The sequence below is a fragment of the Oncorhynchus mykiss genome, chromosome 16 (genome assembly GCF_013265735.2).
Source record: "Oncorhynchus mykiss isolate Arlee chromosome 16, USDA_OmykA_1.1, whole genome shotgun sequence".
Lineage (NCBI taxonomy): Eukaryota > Metazoa > Chordata > Actinopteri > Salmoniformes > Salmonidae > Oncorhynchus > Oncorhynchus mykiss.
Genome location: NC_048580.1, coordinates 63,429,528 through 63,449,496, shown reverse-complemented (window position 1 = coordinate 63,449,496; position 19,969 = coordinate 63,429,528). Strand labels below are relative to the sequence as shown.

The following is a 19,969-nucleotide window of genomic DNA, read 5'->3' as shown; positions in this document are numbered from 1 at the left end:
CAGTACGTTGAAGCAGATTCAGAGTTGGTTCCAGGCATTATTAAATCAAAGTTAAGACACTATTGCTTTCAGCCTTATAACAGGAGCCTGTGTGTGTGCTCCTGAGTGTGTATGCAGTGTCTGTGTAGGTACATTGCATATTGCAGTGTCTGTGTAGGTACACATACCGTAGTGTGTGTGTGTTTGCATGTGAATGTGTGTGTGGTTGGGGTAGGGGGTCGGTAGTTGGGAGTTTAAGAGCGGAAGAGGAATCGGTGTAGAACTAGTCTTGATGTTGGGGAAGCCCGCAAGCGTTTTCTGTTCAAACATTTGAGAGGACTAACCTGCCAAGCCGAAGCCGAGAATGAGGAGGTGGTGCCTGGGCGGCAGGATTCCCGCGCTTCCTGTTTCTCCTGACTTTGAGGAATTTTTACAGTGAACAAACTCCCAAAGCTCCACTCACACACCCCGCCACATATACCTGGCTCAGCAAAACTAAAAAAGAGAGAGTGAGATGGAGAGAGATGGAGAGAGGAAAAGAGGGAGAGAGAGACAGAGAGATAACTTTCCAGGCACAGAGGTACAGAAAGAGAAACCTTGAAGTCACCTTGAGTTCGTTGGTACCACACAGATCTTGAGAAATCTTTCCAGACTGGTAGAGAAAGAGAGAGCTTTTTCTCTATGACTCACACTTCACACATCTCAAAGTCTGGAGGTCGCATTAAAAGGGGGGATAACTTTAATTTGCATGCATTTTAAAATTATTTTTGAACATTTCAACATATACAAACTTGATCCAATGGCCATGGGATTAAAGTGCAAGCGCACGTCCACCTTTGCCATAAAGATCCAGGCCACTTGACAGAAGCCGTTGTATGCTCATGTACATAAAGGCTTCACAAGTACACACAAAGTACTGGACATAAAGATGAGTCCAGGGTGGTGATGCTGCTACTCCTTCAGCCTAGCTCTATAAACACACAGGTCAACCCATTTGATGACATAAAGATGAGTCCAGGGTGGTGATGCTGCTACTCCTTCAGCCTAGCTCTATAAACACACAGGTCAACCCATTTGATGGCATAAAGATGAGTCCAGGGTGGTGATGCTGCTACTCCTTCAGCCTAGCTCTATAAACACACAGGTCAACCCATTTGATGACATAAAGGTCCAGTGAACCTGAGCACGATGAAACCATCTTTGACACTGGTCCTGCTTGCCAAACCACCCTCTTGATGTGGCCTACACACTACACAGTAGTGCCACAGACAGAGATGAGACACCTCAGGTGAACACTGTGCTGTTCAAGTCTCCGTTCACAGGTTGAGATCATTTGAGAGAACCCAAGAACGAGAGAACAAAAGAGAAAAAGAGGTAAAACAAAAGAAAAGTGGGTGGAAGTGTGTCTGGGGTAGCATCACATGCCGATGCTGTGACACACATCTGAAACAAATCGACGCCCTCTCTTTCTCCTCCCCTCTCTCTCTTCCCCTCTCGAAGTGTGCCCGCGGGGCCGTGTAGCGTTAATTGCTGCCTCTACACAGCCCCGAGTCTGCCACACACTATCTAATGCTCGCATCAAAGAAATCACGAGCTCAACTTTATGAAATTTTTATTCAATATGTTCACTTCTCTTCCCTTTTCCCTCTTTCTTCCTATTCCCCACCTTGGCCCTCCTCTCCCTTTCCACCGCCGCCACCAAACAGACAAGAAAGAGTCTCCCTACCATGTTTTCAGCTTTACTTCCTTCCTGCCCAGAAGCACTGCTGGTGAATCTCGTTAGTTCTCACACAGTCAACTTCTCCTCTCCGCTCTGCCAGGAGCTAAAAACCTGATCGGGGAGAAAAAGGGATAAAACGAGAGAAAGGAAATAAAAGAGGGGAGGAGAAAGGGGGGCAGAGATGAAGAAGTTTGGCTGCTGAGGTATTCCACAGAGCTAAGTGGGAGATGGTTGATATCACTTAACTAATGAGAAACAAGATGCAGAGAACGACACAAAGGAAAGAGCAGATAGCAGAGGGTTATTCTCTCCCTATGGACATAGTCAATACACACCGTGCTACAAGGCTCTTTCATCATTCTGACTGTTTTATTTGGATCCACAATGGAACATTGTGACTCTTAAAGAACCTATTTTCATCATATATTTATACATTTGCAGGACATGAATCCATAAGTGTACGTGATACAATCTATTCAGTGTTCATCTTCACATACATCAGCCTAGATTCTAAGCAATTCTAGCTTTTCTCTTATACCATCCAGATGTGATCATCATCCCTATTCCCTTTGTAGATGAGTTATAAGTTAACATTTTACTTAGTCTCTTCTCCTACCTTGCCCAAGTAGACAGTCAGGCATAATCATGGTTGGCTTAAGATTGATGTACCTTACACATTACCAACTCTTCTTTCTCTCGCTCACACACACATTTGGTCATCCATCAGAGCACGGAGTGTTGTTTTTGCCCCCACATAGCTCACTCAGGTATAAATCACATAAGCTGATTTCAAGGTTCAATGTTTAAATAATTAAAGAGCTTTAATTTATCAGGATTTAGCACCTTCAGACAAGAGAGAAATAAAAAATAAAAAAATGAAAAGGGGTAGAGGGATATAGAAGAGATTCTTAAATAGAGTATTTGGAGAGAAAAAAACAAGACATGAACACATTTATCACAAAGATTTTTATTGGAGAAAAAACATTAAAAAAAAAAGTACAATTATGCAAAACCAGATTCAGCCTCCGAACCAGTGCTACTTCAGCTGAGCGTGACTTATCCTATAGTTACCACAAGTTCGTAGATTTTAAACGCAAGGCTTGCTTAAGAAAAATTACACAAGGAACATTTCTCAAATTCTAAACAAAAGCCTTCATTAACCTAGCTATTGATTGATTGATCCTAAGGAAAATTATGCATTTTATTATTATTTTCAACCTCCACTTATGAAAATCAGTCAAAAATGTAAATCATTCAATTTCAATGTCATTTTCTCCCCTCATACACATTCCAGGCCTCACCCTTTAAAGTTCCATCATTTCCTTGACCACACATTACTGATCAATGTATTAAAACTTCAAGTCGATGTTTTATGAACTTGTGGCAGTAACTCTGGCATAATGTGAAAGCTCTGTAAAAGAGAAAGATACAGTAGCTCTACAAAGCCAGAACAAATCATTTATTAAATAGGATACGCTTTCAAAAATAAAAACATTCTTTACTGATGCATCTGAATTTCTCATCCAAATGTTCACCATCAACATTAGGGCCATGTTCAGGAGGAACAGATAGCAGAACATGTTTTGAAATAGAAAAAAAATGTTCTTATTGAATAAGTTCGTACCCTAAATATGTTTTCTTATTTCGCTGCTATTGAAAGACACCCAGCCATGGCAGAGCAAGGGTGTCACCCAGGAGTCAAGGTAAGCAGGCTTTTGATGCAGCCGAGTACTTGATCCATCTTATCGTGGTTCATATTGAAGACTATGAGTAGTTGATTATTCGAAACAGGTGTGTGTGTGTGTGTGTGTGTGTGTGTGTGTGTGTAGGCTAGTGCTGGACCGGAACGAAAGCCTGCACTCCTAATAGCAAGTCTAGAGATGATGCTGTAAATGGAACAGTGCCTCTAATATTAGATGGAGAGTGATGGAGTTCTACTGCCCTCCTTTGGCCAAACATGGGGAACTACAGCCTACTGGGTGCCCATAGCAGTGCATCAAATCCAATTGTCCAATGATAAACTATATAAACGACAGATACTGCCTGATTGTATGAGGTTCATACTTAATATCTTAACCAATCAATACTAAATAACTTAGATGTCTTAAATGAAAGCCATCTACCAGCAAGAGGGTCTAGCATGCGCCTCGAAAACCGTGAGAGGTTACACAGAGGAATGCCACATTCAAGGAATATGGATGGCTCTTATGTCACATGCATATAAGTCCTACTCTCAGAATGCAGCCTCTATCCCCATATTCAGTAGTCTAGGCTCCGAGGCAACACACTGACCCATGTCTCTACTTGGGAGAAAATCAAAAACGATACCGTAAAAAGACAAAAACACTACTTAAGTTTCTTGTGTGAACAAGTGTACACCACAGGGAGAAGGTTTGAGACTTAGACATCTATTCTCATCAGAAAAAGTATTTAGAGTACACATTATATAAACACATTCCTCCTGGAATAAGAGTTACTGGCAGTTTACACCTTACAATGCTTTCTCACATTGAAGAACAAAGTCTCATTGCATTTTGTTGGCAAAGGGTAGCCACCTAGTGGTCAAAGCCTCTTATTGCAGAATTAACAGTAGCAACCTAACATAACTTTGGGAGTCAGGTACATTAGGCCTAAATGACAATGTCACCAATGAACAGATCAACATCATAATGACTCAGTGGATTATGAATGATCTTACAACACGCTTCCCTGGAGATATACAGGGACATCACTCTTCTACCACTCCTACACCAGAAAGCACATTAACTGTGTTCAACTTGTATTGGTTTATTTATGTTTGATTGAGAATTGTCTAATATTAAAGTGGTAAAAGGAGTTGTTCAGTAGGGCTCAAAGCTTCCTGGTTATGCAGGCAGGAAGTTGCACCCACCCTTAATATTATTTTGCCTATGGTTACACCACTAGCCCAGCTCAAGGAGGGTGCAGTGCAGTGCAGTCCCCCCCCCCCACCCCACCCCACCCCACCCAAATCCCCTTTTCCTCCATCCTCCAGACATACACCACCTCAGTTCTCCATGAGGGAGCGTTGTAGAGCCTCCTGGATCATAGTGTGTTCGTCTGTGGAGTAGTCCTGGAAAGAAAGGAGGGGGAATAATTAAATAATAAAAACAGATGTGTACAATAACAGAATTGTGGCCACTGCGTCTTAAGATCCACTTACGACAAAGGTGTCATAAGAGAAGGTGTGTCTAATCTTGAGGTGCTGGAAGAAGTCAGCGCTCCTGTAGTTAGGGTCTCCCCAAGGCATAGAGGCACAGATAGGACACACCTGCAACAGAATAAAACATTGCTCATCTGGACACGAGTCTTTAGCTCACCCTCACAAGTAACATTAAAAACACATTGTGTTAAAGCAGGAACAGACATGCACACTCACACGCCAGCCTTTCCGTCAAATGTACGTCCAGATTTTTACAGGCCTTATCTAATAGACACCCAATTGAATGCCGTCTCACGTAGGCTAAGGTTTCTTTAGGAGTGCCCACTGCCGATTTACACCACATGAAAGTGACTGCAATGATTATTGACTGGAGTCTCAAAGAGCCGCTAGTCCCTTTTAACAGCGACACACATTTCAACAAATAAACACCCGTCTCAAATAAACGTCTGGTCTAAATGAACCGTTTGAGTGAACTTCAGCGAGTACTGGAAATATTGAGCAAAATAAGGAGAGCAGCATTGCCATGGATGAAACAGCACAGCGATCAGACACGGTCACAGCGATCAGACACGGTCACAGCGATCAGACACGGTCACAGCGATCAGACACGGTCACAGCGATCAGACACGGTCACAGCGATCAGACACAGTCACAGCGATCAGACACAGTCACCCCAAATAGCAACAAGATCTCAGTCTCACTTTAGTATTCAACATTTTTCACTGTTTTTATGATTTTTTTAGCTACTATAGCAGATGAAAAGATGGGAAGTAAGCTGCATCATTCACCTAAATACTCCTTGTTGGTGGAGTAGTATGACATTTCTGTCAATTATATTTTAGGTAGATTAATCTAGCAAAATATAATTAATGGTGAAGGGCACTGATATGGAAAATCTATATAGCATTTTTTCAACCCTTCTCCCGTGTGCACACAGCGGAGTCTTTCACAGACTGACTGGCGTGGCCTGGTACCAGTTGAGACAATTGCAAGTCTAAAAAAAAATGTATCAGCCAAAAGCCGTCAATTATCGGCTAACGTAAACACTGTGACACACCTAGACGTTCTCATGCCCCGCCATCCTCCACCACACCCTGCTTCTAGAAAGGCTCAAGCTATGACTATACACCTTGGCAGGTATTATTTCCCTTTCTCCCGCTATAACACTAAAGTGTGTGTGACCGTCAGCGGCTAGGAAGGGACTCTGGTAAGGTAGTAAGTCATACAGGCTCCTGGCAGATAGCGGTGTGTGATGATTTAGGACCTGCTCTGCAGAATGATTGAGGAGCACAGTGGAGCGGCTCCAAAAGACTCACACCATACGCACACATCCCAAAGCACCTGGTTTTACAAGCCATCCCTATTCCATACACCCCCCCCCTCCCATCTTTCTGTCATCTTGTTTTCCTCTCTTGGCTTTCTGTCAAGCTCTCCCTCCATCATTCTCACTCTTTCTATGCAACATCTCATGTTACACCCGTGGCTGAAGCAGGCTGTCACAGACTGCATGCATTAACAGTAACACACCATCATTGTCCTCACGCAATGAACAAAAAAATGCTGGAGGGGAGCCAATTATCAGGTGGGTCACATTTCAGTGAGGACCCCTTACCACGTGGCGCGTGTCCCGGGCATGCTGGGAAGTGCAGTGCTCCACCAGGCCGTCCTGGTCAAGGTTCTGGCAGTTACAGTACGGGCAGGAGAAGGTGAAGCGATTCGGCAAAGGGCTGGAGACAGAGGGGGACAGTTACAGTAGGGGCAGAAGGTGAAGGGGTTGGGCACAGAGCTGGAGAGAGAGGGGAAGGGGAATGAGGACATGTTGGATATGCTAAAGCAGTGCTTCCTTTGTTTGTATTATACATGACCATGGTCTCTATAGACGAGCTAGCTGACAAATCTGGAAAAAAATGTGAACGTTTCAATGGGGCAGAAGGCGGTGTGTTGTGATTATGGAGGGACAGATTGCTAGCAACAGAGGTAGCTCGTTTCAGCTAGTTCTCTTGTTCTTCATACTGTGTCTTGTTTTGAAATGTGACTGATATGTCTATGCTACTATGGCAACAAAAACCTAAGACAATTACTAGCTAACCAACTAACAATGTATTTGAGAGACTACAAGTGCTCATAGTTCAAATGTATTTATGTTTTCAATAAACATTGAAGACATGTAAACTATATTTAAACAATCTAAGCCAACCCCATCTGTGTTGTTGCTAAACAACCAGCACATCTATGGGTCTGTGCCCTTCACGATGAAACTCAGTGTTTATGCAATAGTACATTTTTTTAAAAGTGGATATTTAGAGCCAATACAAAAGTTGAGAACCTATAAAGATGGGTTAATAATCAATACATATATGAATAGCTTGGTATAATATTCTCTTTCTAAGTCCATTAGTGGATGATTGAACAGCATTTCAAAGTTGCTGTGCCACCACTCAGGCTACACCCTCCCCGGCTCACCCGATAATGTTAGGCTGGGTCTGGGCAGTGGTCCTGACCCCCTCCTCAATGTACTCCTGGTACTTGGAGCAGGCTGCCGTGTGACCTCTCATTTGGGACAGGCCAACCTGAGAGAGACAAGGAGGAACCAGGCCTCAGTGCTAATGGTAGCGCAGTATGTTCAGAAACATAGGCATAGACTTTTGTGCACATATACAAATACAGGGCATTCAGAAATTATTCAGACACATTCCTTTTTTCCCCACATTTCGTTACAGCCTTATCCTAAAATGGATTAAATAGAAAAAAAATCCTCATCAATACACACACACACAGAACCCCCCCATAATGACAAAGCAAAAGCAGGTTAAGAAATGTTCGCACATTTATTAAAAATGAAAACAGAAATACCTGATTTACATAAGTATTCAGACCCTTTGCTATGAGACTTGAAATTGAGCTCAGGTGCATCCTTGATTAGAGTCCACCTGTGTTAAATTCAATTGATTTGGACATGATTTGGAAAGGCACACACCTGTCTATATAAAATGTCCCACAGTTGACCGTGCAAGTCAGAGCAAAACCTGAGTTATGAGGATGAAGGAATTGTCCGTAGAACTCCTGGACAGGATTGTGTCGAGGCACAGATCTGAGGAAGGGTAACAAAAAAAAATCTGAAGCATTGAAGGTCCCCAAGAACACAGTGGCCTCCATCATTCTTAAATGGAAGAAGTTTGGAACCACCAACACTCTTCCTAGAGCTGGCTGCCCGCCAAACTGCGCAATCGGGGGAGCAGGGCCTTGGTCAGGGAGGTGACCAAGAACCCGATGGTCACTGACAGTTCCTCTGTGGAAATGGGAGAACCTTCCAGAAGGACAACCATCTTAGCAGCACTCCACCAATCAGGCCTTTATGGTAGTGCCCAGAGAAGTAAAAGGCACGACAGCCCGCTTGGAGTTTGCCAAGAGGTATCTAAAGGACTCTGACAATGAGAAACAAGATTCTCTGGTCTGATGAAACCAAGATTGAACTCTTTGGGCTGAATGCTAATCGTCACATCTGGAAGAAACCTAGCACCATCCCTTCGGTGAAGCATGGTGGTGGCAGCATCATCATACTGTGGGGATGTTTTTCAGCTGCAGGGACTGGGAGACTAGTCGGGATTTGAGGAAAAGATTTACGGATTTAAATACAGAGAGATCCTTAATGAAACCTTACTCCAGAGCACTCAGGACCTCAGACTGGGGTGAAGGTTCACCTTCCAACAGGACAACAACCCTAAGCATACAGCCAAGACGACGCAGGAGTGGCTTTGGATCAAATCTCTGAATGTCCATGAGCGGCCAGCTATCTCTCGAGAGACCTGAAAATAGCTGTGCAGCGACGCTTCCCATCCAACCTGACAGAGCTTGAGAAGATCTGCATAGAAGAATGGGAGAAACTCCCCAAATACAGGTGTGTCAAGCTTGTAGCATCATACCCAAGAAGACTCAAGGCTGTATTCGCTGCTAAAGGTACTACAAAGTAACGAGTGAATACTTATGTAAATGTGACATTTCAGTTCCTTTAATACATTTTGCAACAATTGTCATTGTTGGGTATTGTGTGTAGATGAGGGGCTGTAATGTAACAATGTGGAAAAAGTCAAGTGGTCTGAATACACTGTATATAAAATTCACTCCCTCGTCCTAATTCCCTTGACTATTCATATTGTTTAACAAAATGACAGCATGCTATACACACACAGACACACCTGTGCTCCGCAGCCCTTGCAGGCCGCCACAGAGGTGTGTATGAGGGCATCTAGGTCAGTGGCTTTGGCCCAGTGACCCAGTGCTGCCCTGCACACGGCACACACTGGCTTTTGGGGCCGCAGGCACGCCTGCAGACAACTTTGACAAAACCTGGAGGGTGGAGGGAGAGAATGGAAAGGAGAGTGGAAGTGTAGAAAATCATTAATTGGCTAAAATGCAAATAGCGGACTGAACTCCACAGTGAAGGAAGTTTCTGATGAATTTCAATGGCGTGAAGTCAAGACCAGGCTTGGTGGAATCTAGTTCCGGCTACACCAATTTGCCAAGGCCAATACTTACAATAATTTAATATTGTGAAACGTCCGCCTTATAGCCATATTTGTCCTCTGTAGTGTGCTTTTCTTTGCTGAAATCCATACTTTTTATTTAAATAAACGTTAATCAAATACCACCACCGACTGTTTCCTTGTTGAGATTCAATGGCCACATGAGCCGAGTTGCCGTCTTTGAGCAACAGAAATTAGCAAACAGTCAATGGCAGTATTAGATTAACGTTTATTGAAAAAGTATGGATTTCAGCAGGCAAAGAATGGCACGCAACTAAAGAGGGCAAACAGACAAGCTGGGCGTTTCATACAATGTTTTTGAAGTATTGACCTTGAGCAAATCGATTTAGTGGGAGTTGGACATTGGTTTAGTTAATCAGAAACTTCCTTCACCAGGGATTGGAGTTTAGTCCGCTAAAATGAAAGCAAACATCTATTTATAGGTAATGTAATACCAACGAATTGTTCAATACAGAAGGAAAACAAAGTTATACGTCTGGCATCACAAATAAACAATGATGCAGATGATTAACGTTAGACCTCTGTTCATCACCTACAGTTTCATACTTTACTTTATGAAATTCAATGACGGTGCGAATGTTTTATTACTAAACGCACTTCCGTCACCGAGGTATAGTCCTGTCATTTGAGGACATTGGGTTTTGTAGTTCTTTAAAGATCTACATTAACGAATTTCACACATTATTCAACTACAAAACCCACGATTCTTGAACCCCATTTCTTGACGTAAACAAAACTGAACGTAAAGCAGATTTATGAACTTACAAACATAACATTGAATGCCAAAATAAATATTAATGGCTAGCTAATTATTAATTTCTGTCAGAAGTAGTTAGCTTATGGGTGTACATACATGTTCAATCGTTTAGCTAGCCAGCTCACAACAGATATTGTTGGTGGGCTGGCTAGTTCTGCCAAATAGCTAACGTTAGACTGCTCGTTAACTTGGACGATGTCTAGCCAGCTTCGTTAATAGACAAAAATACATATTTGTGTAAAGATACTCACGTATGTCCACAGTGTGTTGTGACAGGGCTATCAAAAATCTCCAGACAAACCGGGCAGAGGAACTCTGTCACGTCCCTGTCGCCTCCAGAAACATTTTTCTTCTGCTGTGCAGAGCTAAAGGATCCTAGCATCGCCATTTCTTCTCTCTCAGCTGTCAATTTGGGGGACCTATTGTTGCGTTCAATACAACTGGGTGTATTCATTAGTCGAATTCCGTAGCGAAACATTTGATCTGTTGCAAAACGTTTTACAACAGAGGAAAGCGGGTTTCCAATAGATAACACAAACACAGTCAAAATTGGTTTAAAAAATCCTGAAAACAAAATGTAGCTTTTTGATCGTAATTGAAAGTTAGGTTTTAGTTTAGGGTTAGCAGTGTGGTGAAGGTTAGGGTTAAAATCTGATTTTAAGAAGATACATTGTAGAAATGGGCGGAGCTTAGGACTTTGTATCAGTGTTAATTAATGACGACTGGTTTACCGTTTACTCTAGGAACCAAACGGAAGCTTATAACATAGCGAATGGAACCAAACAGGATGTGACATACCCGAATTTCTCCAATATTAACTCTTGTTTCCTTTGCAAAACGATAACCGTTTTTAGTAAACTATTTCTGATGCAAAACGTTTTGCAACATAATCCGTCTATTGAATACACCCCTGAAAACAAAACGAAAAACGAGCTCATGCTGCATTCATAAATAAGTGGAAAGGTGGTAAATACCAAGGTTGGGAGTAACGATTACATGTAATCCGTTACATGTAAGGGATTACAAACAACTGGTAACTAATCCGTTACCAGCTAAAATATTGTAATCAGATTAATTTTGAACAACTAGGTGATTACTTCGAGGATTACTTTTCAATTACTTTCAACATTGAAATCAGCATTGAAAAAAGGATCAAGTTTAAATTTGTTCCACCTGAGCGAGTCTGACCACAAGCCAGAGACCTCTATGATAACACACCAAATGTGTTTTATGGATCACGGGAAAAGAGCAGGAATAGGCTTTTGTACAGTAGGCTACAGTACTAGCTATGTCTTCCAATGGTGCGACTGCTATCGGCATCCAAAGATTATCCAAGTTGAATAAACGCTTGCAGTTAAGGATGACAGCAGTGGTGTAGTCTGCGGCGAAACGGATATCACTTATTATTAGTTATATCTACATAGTGCATTTAGCTTTTTGCGCCTTACGGGTTGTGGTTGTTGTGGATGGCTGTTCACAAATCTAAATTAGTATTTGAACCCAATAATGGTTGAATTCAGTAAGTTTAAACTGCCTATCAATCATTGTTTTTTAAATCAGTGGACAGCCAGTGAAAAATGTGCTCTTGCAACAGATACATAGTGTGGATCCCAGCCTATGGAATAAAATTGAGGCTTTTATTGCTCAATCTAATTCATTCTGATAAAAAAATCCCAAAATCCATAATGGACACATGCTCAAACTCGCACACTTTTGATAGACTTAAGGGGGCAATATAGTTTCTACATACATTGTTGGATATATCAATTTTATGTATTAATGTAAAGATATAATTTAATTGTATGTAGTAGAAAGTGGTGGTGGGTTAGAAGAAGCCTACATAAACAACCCATAAAGTAAAATGTAACATCCATATATGGCCAGCTATGTAAACTTTAACATGGATTTATCCTACAATAGATGTTGTTCAATTGGTAACATACATTTTTGTCTTCTTCTAATGCCTCTTAAGAGGAAAGTAATCTAAAAGTAACTGAATGTAATCAGATTACGTTACTGAGTTTGGGTAATCCAAAAGTTACGTTAATGATTACAATTTTGGACAGGTAACTAGTAACTGTAACAATTACATTTAGAAGATTAGTGATGGCACCGGAGGGGAGGGCTGCTGTCTTATCAACTCTTAACCAACCATGCAATTTTTTTTTTTTAGGTATTTTCTGAAGGTACCTGCGTCTTCGTTCTCTGTTCTGTCTCCCTCTCCGGTGGCTTCTACCTCGGGTTCAGATCCTCGGAGCTCCCACCCTCATCAGACAGTGAGGCTGCCTGAGAGACCGGCCCATTCAACATCACCAGCTGGCACCATAGGCAGCTCTATGGTGAGAAACATCTCAGATCCCAAGGCAAAAACTCTATGCTACCCAGGATCAAGAGTACAGGACATAACAAGTTTACTTCCTACTGTTCTATGACAGATCCCGGGAGCTGACACTGTTGTAGTTCATTTGGGGTCAAACAACATCAGGAGGGCTAGCTCGGAACATATGAAAATGGATTTTAAATAACTGATTTTAGCATTAAAAGACTCCAGAAAATGGCCAATCATTTCAGGTCCACTACCATCGTTGGGTGTGAAAAATTTAGCAGGCTACTGGCATTACACATCTGGCTAAAAGATTACTGTAGCTCTGCTGGAGTCACTTTTATAGATAACTTTGACACCTTCTGGAAACCGAAGATACTCTACAGGAATGATTGAGTCCATCCAAATCATCTTGGCTCCTGGACTCTGTCCACACATTTCAAGGCTGCGTTGAAACAATGACTGGTAAATGATCCAAGAGCAGCTCAGTTAATCCATACCATTGTGACAATGAGTCGTCATAATGCTGCATCAAATGTACATTATCCTAGGGGCGTTTGCAGACACAATGTAAGTAGCTTAATTTATGTCCCCGTAATTGCCCTGAATACCTTTGTTGATCCTACAGCTATTGTATGCAGTAATCATGAGCCTATGAACCAGAGTTTCACTGTTAGCACTGAGGTGGTGGGCCCTAGTAGGAAGATCACTTTCTGCAGCTCACCCTGCACTATCAGCTCCAATATAAATAACATGAGCAAGTCTACTTCTGATAGTCTACCCAGTAAAGCATTAAAAACAATCAAGCAACTCAGAAAAAAATAGACAATATTAACACATGTAGCCTAAGAAACAAGTTCCATGAAGTCAACAACTTGATTGTAACAGATGACATTCATATTCTGACTATCTCTGAAACTCACTTAGATAATACCTTTGATGATACAGTGGTAGCAATACATGGTTATAACATCTACCAAAAATACAGAAATGCCAACAGTGTTGCTGTCTATATTCAGAACCACATTCCTGTAAAGCTTAGAGACAATCTAATGTTACATACTGTTGAAGTAATATGGCTACAGGTTCATCTGCCTCCCCTAAAGCCCATTCTTGTGGGAAACTACTATAGACCATCAAGTGCTAACAGTCAGTATCTGGATAATATGTGTGAAATGTTTGATTATGAATGTGATATCAACAGAGAAGTATATTTTCTGGGTGATTTAAATATTAACTGGCTCTCATCAAGCTACCCACTCAAGAAAAAATGTCAAACTGTTACCAGTGCCCGCAACCTGGTTCAGGTTATCAGTCAACCTCCAGGATATTTACAAACAGCAAATCTTTGTGAATTCTGCAGAAATTTGCTTTAAAGCAGTATCCAAATACATAGGATGTAGTGATCACAATTTAATAGCAATGTCTAGGAAAACCAAAGTTCCAAAGGCTGGGTCTAGTATAGGTTATACAATAAGTTTTGTAGTGATTCATATGTTGATGATGTAAATAATACTTGCTGGTCTGTGGCGTGTAATGAGGAGCAACCAGATGCTGCACTTGACACATTTATGAAACTACTTATCCCAGTTACTAATAAGCACGCACCCATTTAAGAAAATGACTGTAAAAACTGTTAAATCCCCTTGGATTGATGAGGAATTGAAAAATTGTATGGTTGAGAGGGATGAGGCAAAAGGTATGGCAATTAAGTCTGGCAGCCCAACTGATTGGCGAATGTACTGCAAATTAAGAAATCATGTGACTAAGATAAATAAAAATAAACAATACTATGAAACAAAGATACATGATATAAAGAATGATGGTAAAAAGCTTCGGAACACCTTTAATGGTTAAAAAAAACTACTCGGCTACATCATTCATTGAATACATCATTCATGGCTCATTCATCACAAAACCCACTGATATTGGCAAGATAAGCTTAGGGATGACATGCCAGCAACAAAAGCTGACACTATGATGAATACACTGATGTGGGAGGTAACACACCACATATTTGGACACCCCTCCTTGTACAGTAGCCCTATTATAAATAATTAGCAGCAGCTAATGGGGAACGCTAATAAATACAATACAATACAATAATAATGTAATTTGATGTGCAAGTAATATTTATTTAATGGATTAATTCAATTGTAATTAAAATATACACACGTGGTGCTATAGGATATATACATATTTTACATTTTAATACAATACCCCTACATTGTGTGCTGGAGCTATGGGTTTATTTTTCCACTGTCACTAGGCCTACAAATTGAAACTCGGACTGAATTGAATGGGGGATGCTTAACTACTTTTCACTGAAGAAGGGAAACGAGGTACAACATACAACTTCAATCGAAGACCTAAAATCATGCCTGACCGTTGAAATCATAATGGTATCCTAATATAGTGTGGATACAGGAGTAGCCTATTCTACAATAATGTAACTATGTGCTACTATAATTTTCTAATTGATAAATTAAATTGTTAACCTGCATGGGTAGTCTACTTCATTTTATGATTACGGTACTGTACAAGGTAGATAGAGGAGTAGCCTATAGTCTACAATAATAACGTAATTGAATGTGCTAAGGTATAATTTATTTCATTGATGAATGAAATTGTAAATGGGGATGGGTAGGCTACTTCATTCAGTGAATACTGAATGTCTTGCTTTTTCTGGGAGTATGTTAATGAAGGCTTTTCAGCTGTTGAACTATGGCAATGTCAAACTAATTTCTAAATCGATCTTTCTTTTTGTCAAGAAGTGATGAGCCAGAGCAACCAATAAGCATCACTGCAGCTGTTGTATCCACTGCTCTCCCACAAGCAACCACCTCCTCTTCTCCTGTTCAACTCATTTTTATGTCAGACTGAAAAGGACTGTACATACATACCCCTGTGCTCATCTCATTGCAACATGATCCATCCAAGGGCTCAGCTGGATGCCTAAAATGTGAGAAATATAAACAAGATGCTACAGTGTTTTGTGTGTGTATGGATGGAGTTACAAGAAAAGACATGAGTTTGATGTGCCCCTCTGTGTCAATGTTAAAATGCCATAAATGGAAGATGGCTAAGGAGATAGTGATGAGATTGAGAACATACAGTATAAAAATAAAGACCCCTTGGGATCTAAAATTATTGTGGGGTGCCCTCGTGTCTCCTTTTTGTCCATTTGAGGATACTACAGCCATCCCTGGTGGAGGTTCTTGGAACATCGCTATTTAAGTCTGAGCAGAGGTTGTTGCATGTTTGTAACGGTTCTCCTCGTCATCTGAGGAAGAGTAGTCAAGATCGGACCAATGCGCAGCGTGGTGTGTGTCCATGTTAATATTTAATAAATCAACTGAACACTGAATAATAAAATAACCAAGAGAGTGAACGTAAGGTGCAAACATACAAGGAGGGAAACTGTGTGGCTCGGGAGAGGCGAAGGTCGAGAGCCCTCTGGAACACAACCCAACCAACCCGCACTGCTTGACACAATGCCCACTTAACCCGGAAGCCAGCCACACCAATGTGTGGGAGGAAACACCGTACACATGGCGACCGTGTCAGCGTGCACTGGGTCTAGCCCGCTACAGGAGTCACTAGTGCACGATGGGACAAGGACATCCCTGCCGGCCAAACCCTCCGGCCAAACCCTCCCCTAACACGGACGATGCTGAGCCAATTGTGTGCCGCCCTATGGGTCTCCCGGTCGCGGCCGGCTGCGACAGAGCCTGGACTCGAACCCAGAATCTCTAGTGGCAGTGCCTTTGACCACATCGCCACTCGGGAGGCCAGAAAACATGTTTCAGACGACACAGTGGGCAGGGGTCAAAGACTACCTGAAACTGAAGTCCCGGGAATCAAGGCCACTGATAGGCTGTAGGAGATGTGGTGATAAGTATTAGGCGTGACCTTGACCAACAAAACACTAATAAAATTGTGGGTCCTCTGAATGGGAGACTAAGCTGCCCAGAACTAACCAGAAGGGATGGCCAGAATCAGCTGATTGAAGCTGGCCATTTTAACAGCCGCACCCAAATATGTTGTACAGATTTTAAATCGACAACAAATGGGTGCAAGGGCAGACAGCCACAGAGAGGAATGACGTGAATACTTGTCGTCATTTAGAGAGGTAGAAATGTAGACCAAATGGGTGACTTGTTCAACAGAAGGCAGCAACGGCTGGTGGCCACCAGACAGACCGGACCCAGGCAGAGGGACCAGGTATGGGCACCGGATCAGAAGGTCGGGCCACAGCAACAGTGCTCGATGATGGTCTCTGCACAGCAGATGGCGGAGGTTTGGCCGCAGGTCTCAATTAAGCTCTCAGGACTTGAGACCACAGGTCCGCAGCAGCAGAGGTCGATGAGTGCCTCCGGACTGCAGATGGCAAGGCCGCCCCATTGGTGACAGGTGAGGCCCCAGGGACAGGAGTTGGGGTCGGCTGGATCTCCACAGCAGCGACTGGCGGAGATCTCAGGACAATAAATGTCTGGACCACCACGTCAGTGAAAGGAGAGGGCTCTGGGACCGGATGTTGACTGTTGAAACTGCCAAGAGCTGTTGACTTAGTGCCGGACTGGGCTACAGACTGTGAGCTAGGGGATGCTAGATCTATTAGGACAGAAAGCTCTGGGCCTACTGGGATAGGAAACTGGAGACCCAGCTTAGCAGGAAACTGTGAAGCCACTAGGCAATCAGGGAACTGAGGGCTAACATACTCTGGACTTAGGACCTAGTAGGGCAGAAGGGGAGGTGTCTCCTACGATAGGACACTGAACACTTTGGTCAGGAGGGTCTCCCAAGGCTGGAGCTAGCAGGGGCTAGCAAGACACCCAGGGCTGAGCCCGGCAGGTTCCACCAGGCAGGGACTGACAGGGCCTGGACAGCAACACAGACAGAGCCCCTGCAACAGAGACTGGAGGGGGCTCCCAGGGAGGAGCAGGGAGGCGTCTTTGGACAGCAGCAGGATGGATGTCCAAGGTAGGACTAGGCAGATCCCACCAGACGGGATGGAGAGGTCTGAGTGGCAGGGCTGGACTTGGTGCCTTCGGCAGCTACAGACAGGGTTCTTGCATTATGGACTAACTGACATTCAGAGGTTTCAGCTGGAATAGGGTTCTCCCGCACGGGGAACTCTGGTATCTCTTTCGTCGCTGGAGAAGGCTGTAGGTCTTCCTGCTCGTGAACAGGAAGGGAGGTAAGGATTCATCTTGGGTCCAGAACAGGGGTCGGTAGAAACTCTGTCACTGGAGCTGGCGATGACACAACTGTGGGAACCAGTTGAGACCCTGCGACAGGAGCTAGTTGAAGCATAGCTGTGGAAGTGGTGAGCTGAAGCTCCATGGCAGCAGCCGGTGTAGTAGGCCACACTACTAACTTGCGCTGCATTGTCGGAACAGGCTGCATCTGCGTGGCTGGGGTTGGCTGGAGCACAGTGGTAGGGTGCTCCGCCAGGGTGACCTCTGGTAGCTCCTCTGGCCCTGGAGAAAGCTGTAGCACCGCTGTGAGGGACTCCACAGCAGGGCTCTGACCTGAGACCGGGGATAATGGTGAAGCTGATGTGGAACAGCACTGCGTCTCGAGCATCTTCTGATGTCTGGCGTCAATGAGCTGGTTACACTGGCGCCACAGAACCTCATTCTGGCACTTCTGGTGTAGTATTTGTTGCATGACGATCTCTGAGATGATGTCAACAACTTCTTGGGCAGCTTGGTGGAACAGGTCTCTGTTATCCCCTCTAATACGTATTTCAGTTGTAAGAGGAGAGAACTGTTGAAGGACTGGCTGAGACGTTCAGGTGACAACTGGCAGTGTCCAATAGGTAAGTACTGGCGACTGTGGTTGGGTGGACAGTAGGAACCTTCCATCTTCCAGACCACTTCAATGAGCTCCTCAATCTCGTCACACTGGCTGTGTAAACGCAGTGAGACCTCTCTGGTTTTCACTGGCGGTCCAAGCTCAGGTCGACGCTGATTCTGGTGATCTCTGGTTGAGGCTTGACGCTGATCTTGGTGATCTCTGGTCGCTGTTAGCCTGAGGTGGGAACCCAGTGAATTCGCAACCAATAAAAAGGCTGAGGCTCTGTCCTCTATTCTGCTGGTCAGCCTGGGTGGTGACTTGGACCAGTGATTAGTTGTTGAAGGTGAAGAAGTTGGCCACTTTGGTTGCAGTATAGTCCACCTCAAGTGCTCAAGAAACCCTCTAGCAGCTCTCCCTTGTAGGAGCAGTAAGTGAATATGTGTGGTAGTCTGTGCCTTGACTCGTAGCCATTGCGATAATTGTCGAGATATTGTAGCAGATGAGCTGTTGGGCGTGGACAGACCACATCTTGTGGAGGATATTCTCTGTTAACTGCCATCCTTGGGCTGTAGCAGTTACTGGATCCGGCTTGTGAGGACCATTGAAAAATAAGGTGTAGGGTTGTAGAGAATCAAAGGACCATGAATGTAATAACAAACCTTAGGTGTTGACTTAAGGCCAATAGAACCCACTAAAAATGTTCGGTCAGAACAAGGATGAGGCGGATGTCCAGGTTAAGGGGAGTTTATAACTAGAGGTTGACCGATTAATCGGAATGGCCGATTAATTAGGGCCGATTTCAAGTTTTCATAACAATCTAAAACGGCTGTTACACCTCACCGAATAAGAATCTTTAGGTCGGAGAAGTCAGAGCTCTAAGAAGACTGGTACATTTTAGACACTGGTAACTCAGAAAAAAACAGCTCAGACTTGGAAAAATCGTGAAGTCAATGATCTTCAGGTCAGAGCAAGTCGAGAAGTCGGAGCTCTAGGATGATGCCGGAGTTTCCGATTCCGAGTTGGATGACAGTTCAAAACTATTTTCCTAGTCGGAGCTCGTTTTTACCCCTGAGTTCCCAGTTGTCTGGAATGCACTGAATTTGGAGGCAGGAGATTTCCGAGTCGTCTTGAACGCATTGAGTGTTGGGCTTGTAATTCCGAGATGGACGACCCAAATATTTTTTCCAGTCAAAGCTTCACAGTTTAGGACAAGAGGATTCTAATACCCCATAACTACATACATTAGGAAGAATTCTAAGTAATGCTATAGCAATGGCGCTGGTCCCATGAATCTGTTAATTTTCAAAAGTTTCCTCATGTAATTATGGGCAGATTTACTGTTTTACAGATTTTGTTTTAAATATAATTGTTATCAGGGAAATACTGGGAATGTTTTGATGTTCACAATTTTTTTTATCATAAACATTTGCATGATATATAATAATATATTGTAGCCATTCCAATTTTGTCGATGGAAAGAGAAGAGATGTATTATCATTATATTACTATGTATAATACACCAGTAGCTCGCTATACACACAAAAATGCATTGAAAACAAATACATCATGTTGGGCCTCGTCGTCTTTGTAATGTGGTAATGTCCTCACAACACGGACATAGATTGCACATAAGGCATACTCTGATTGGGCAGTTTTTCTAAAA

At 43.0% G+C, this 19,969-nt stretch overlaps 1 protein-coding gene across 2 annotated transcripts; it reads right to left on the bottom strand.

Moving 5' to 3' along the window:
• Positions 1–2,650: 2,650 nt before the first annotated feature.
• Positions 2,651–10,898, bottom strand: LOC110492521 (E3 ubiquitin-protein ligase RNF114-like). Of its 2 annotated transcripts, none has more exons than XM_021566910.2 (6): positions 10,433–10,898; positions 9,077–9,227; positions 7,344–7,450; positions 6,493–6,666; positions 4,881–4,988; positions 2,651–4,790 (listed from the first exon to the last, which is right to left on the bottom strand). In XM_021566910.2, exons 1-6 carry the CDS (start codon positions 10,657–10,659, stop codon positions 4,763–4,765), a joined length of 795 nt encoding a protein of 264 aa, XP_021422585.1. In that variant the 5' UTR covers positions 10,660–10,898; the 3' UTR covers positions 2,651–4,762. The 2 variants fall into 2 exon arrangements, with proteins under 2 accessions (XP_021422585.1, XP_021422587.1); XM_021566912.2 differs by having other exon boundaries at positions 6,493–6,607; positions 10,433–10,890.
• Positions 10,899–19,969: the final 9,071 nt, after the last annotated feature.

What these genes read in the sequence shown, in the direction of transcription:
- LOC110492521 (XM_021566910.2), bottom strand. Translation starts at nt 10,659, where the DNA reads ATGTTTCGCTACGGAATTCGACTAATGAATACACCCAGTTGTATTGAA. An exon ending in CCCGGGACACGCGCCACGTG is followed by an intron (nt 4,989 to 6,492) that starts GTAAGGGGTCCT and finishes ATTCTGTTGCAG; the next exon opens with GTGTGTCCTATCTGTGCCTC. An exon ending in TCTCTTATGACACCTTTGTC is followed by an intron (nt 4,791 to 4,880) that starts GTAAGTGGATCT and finishes CTTTCTTTCCAG; the next exon opens with GACTACTCCACAGACGAACA.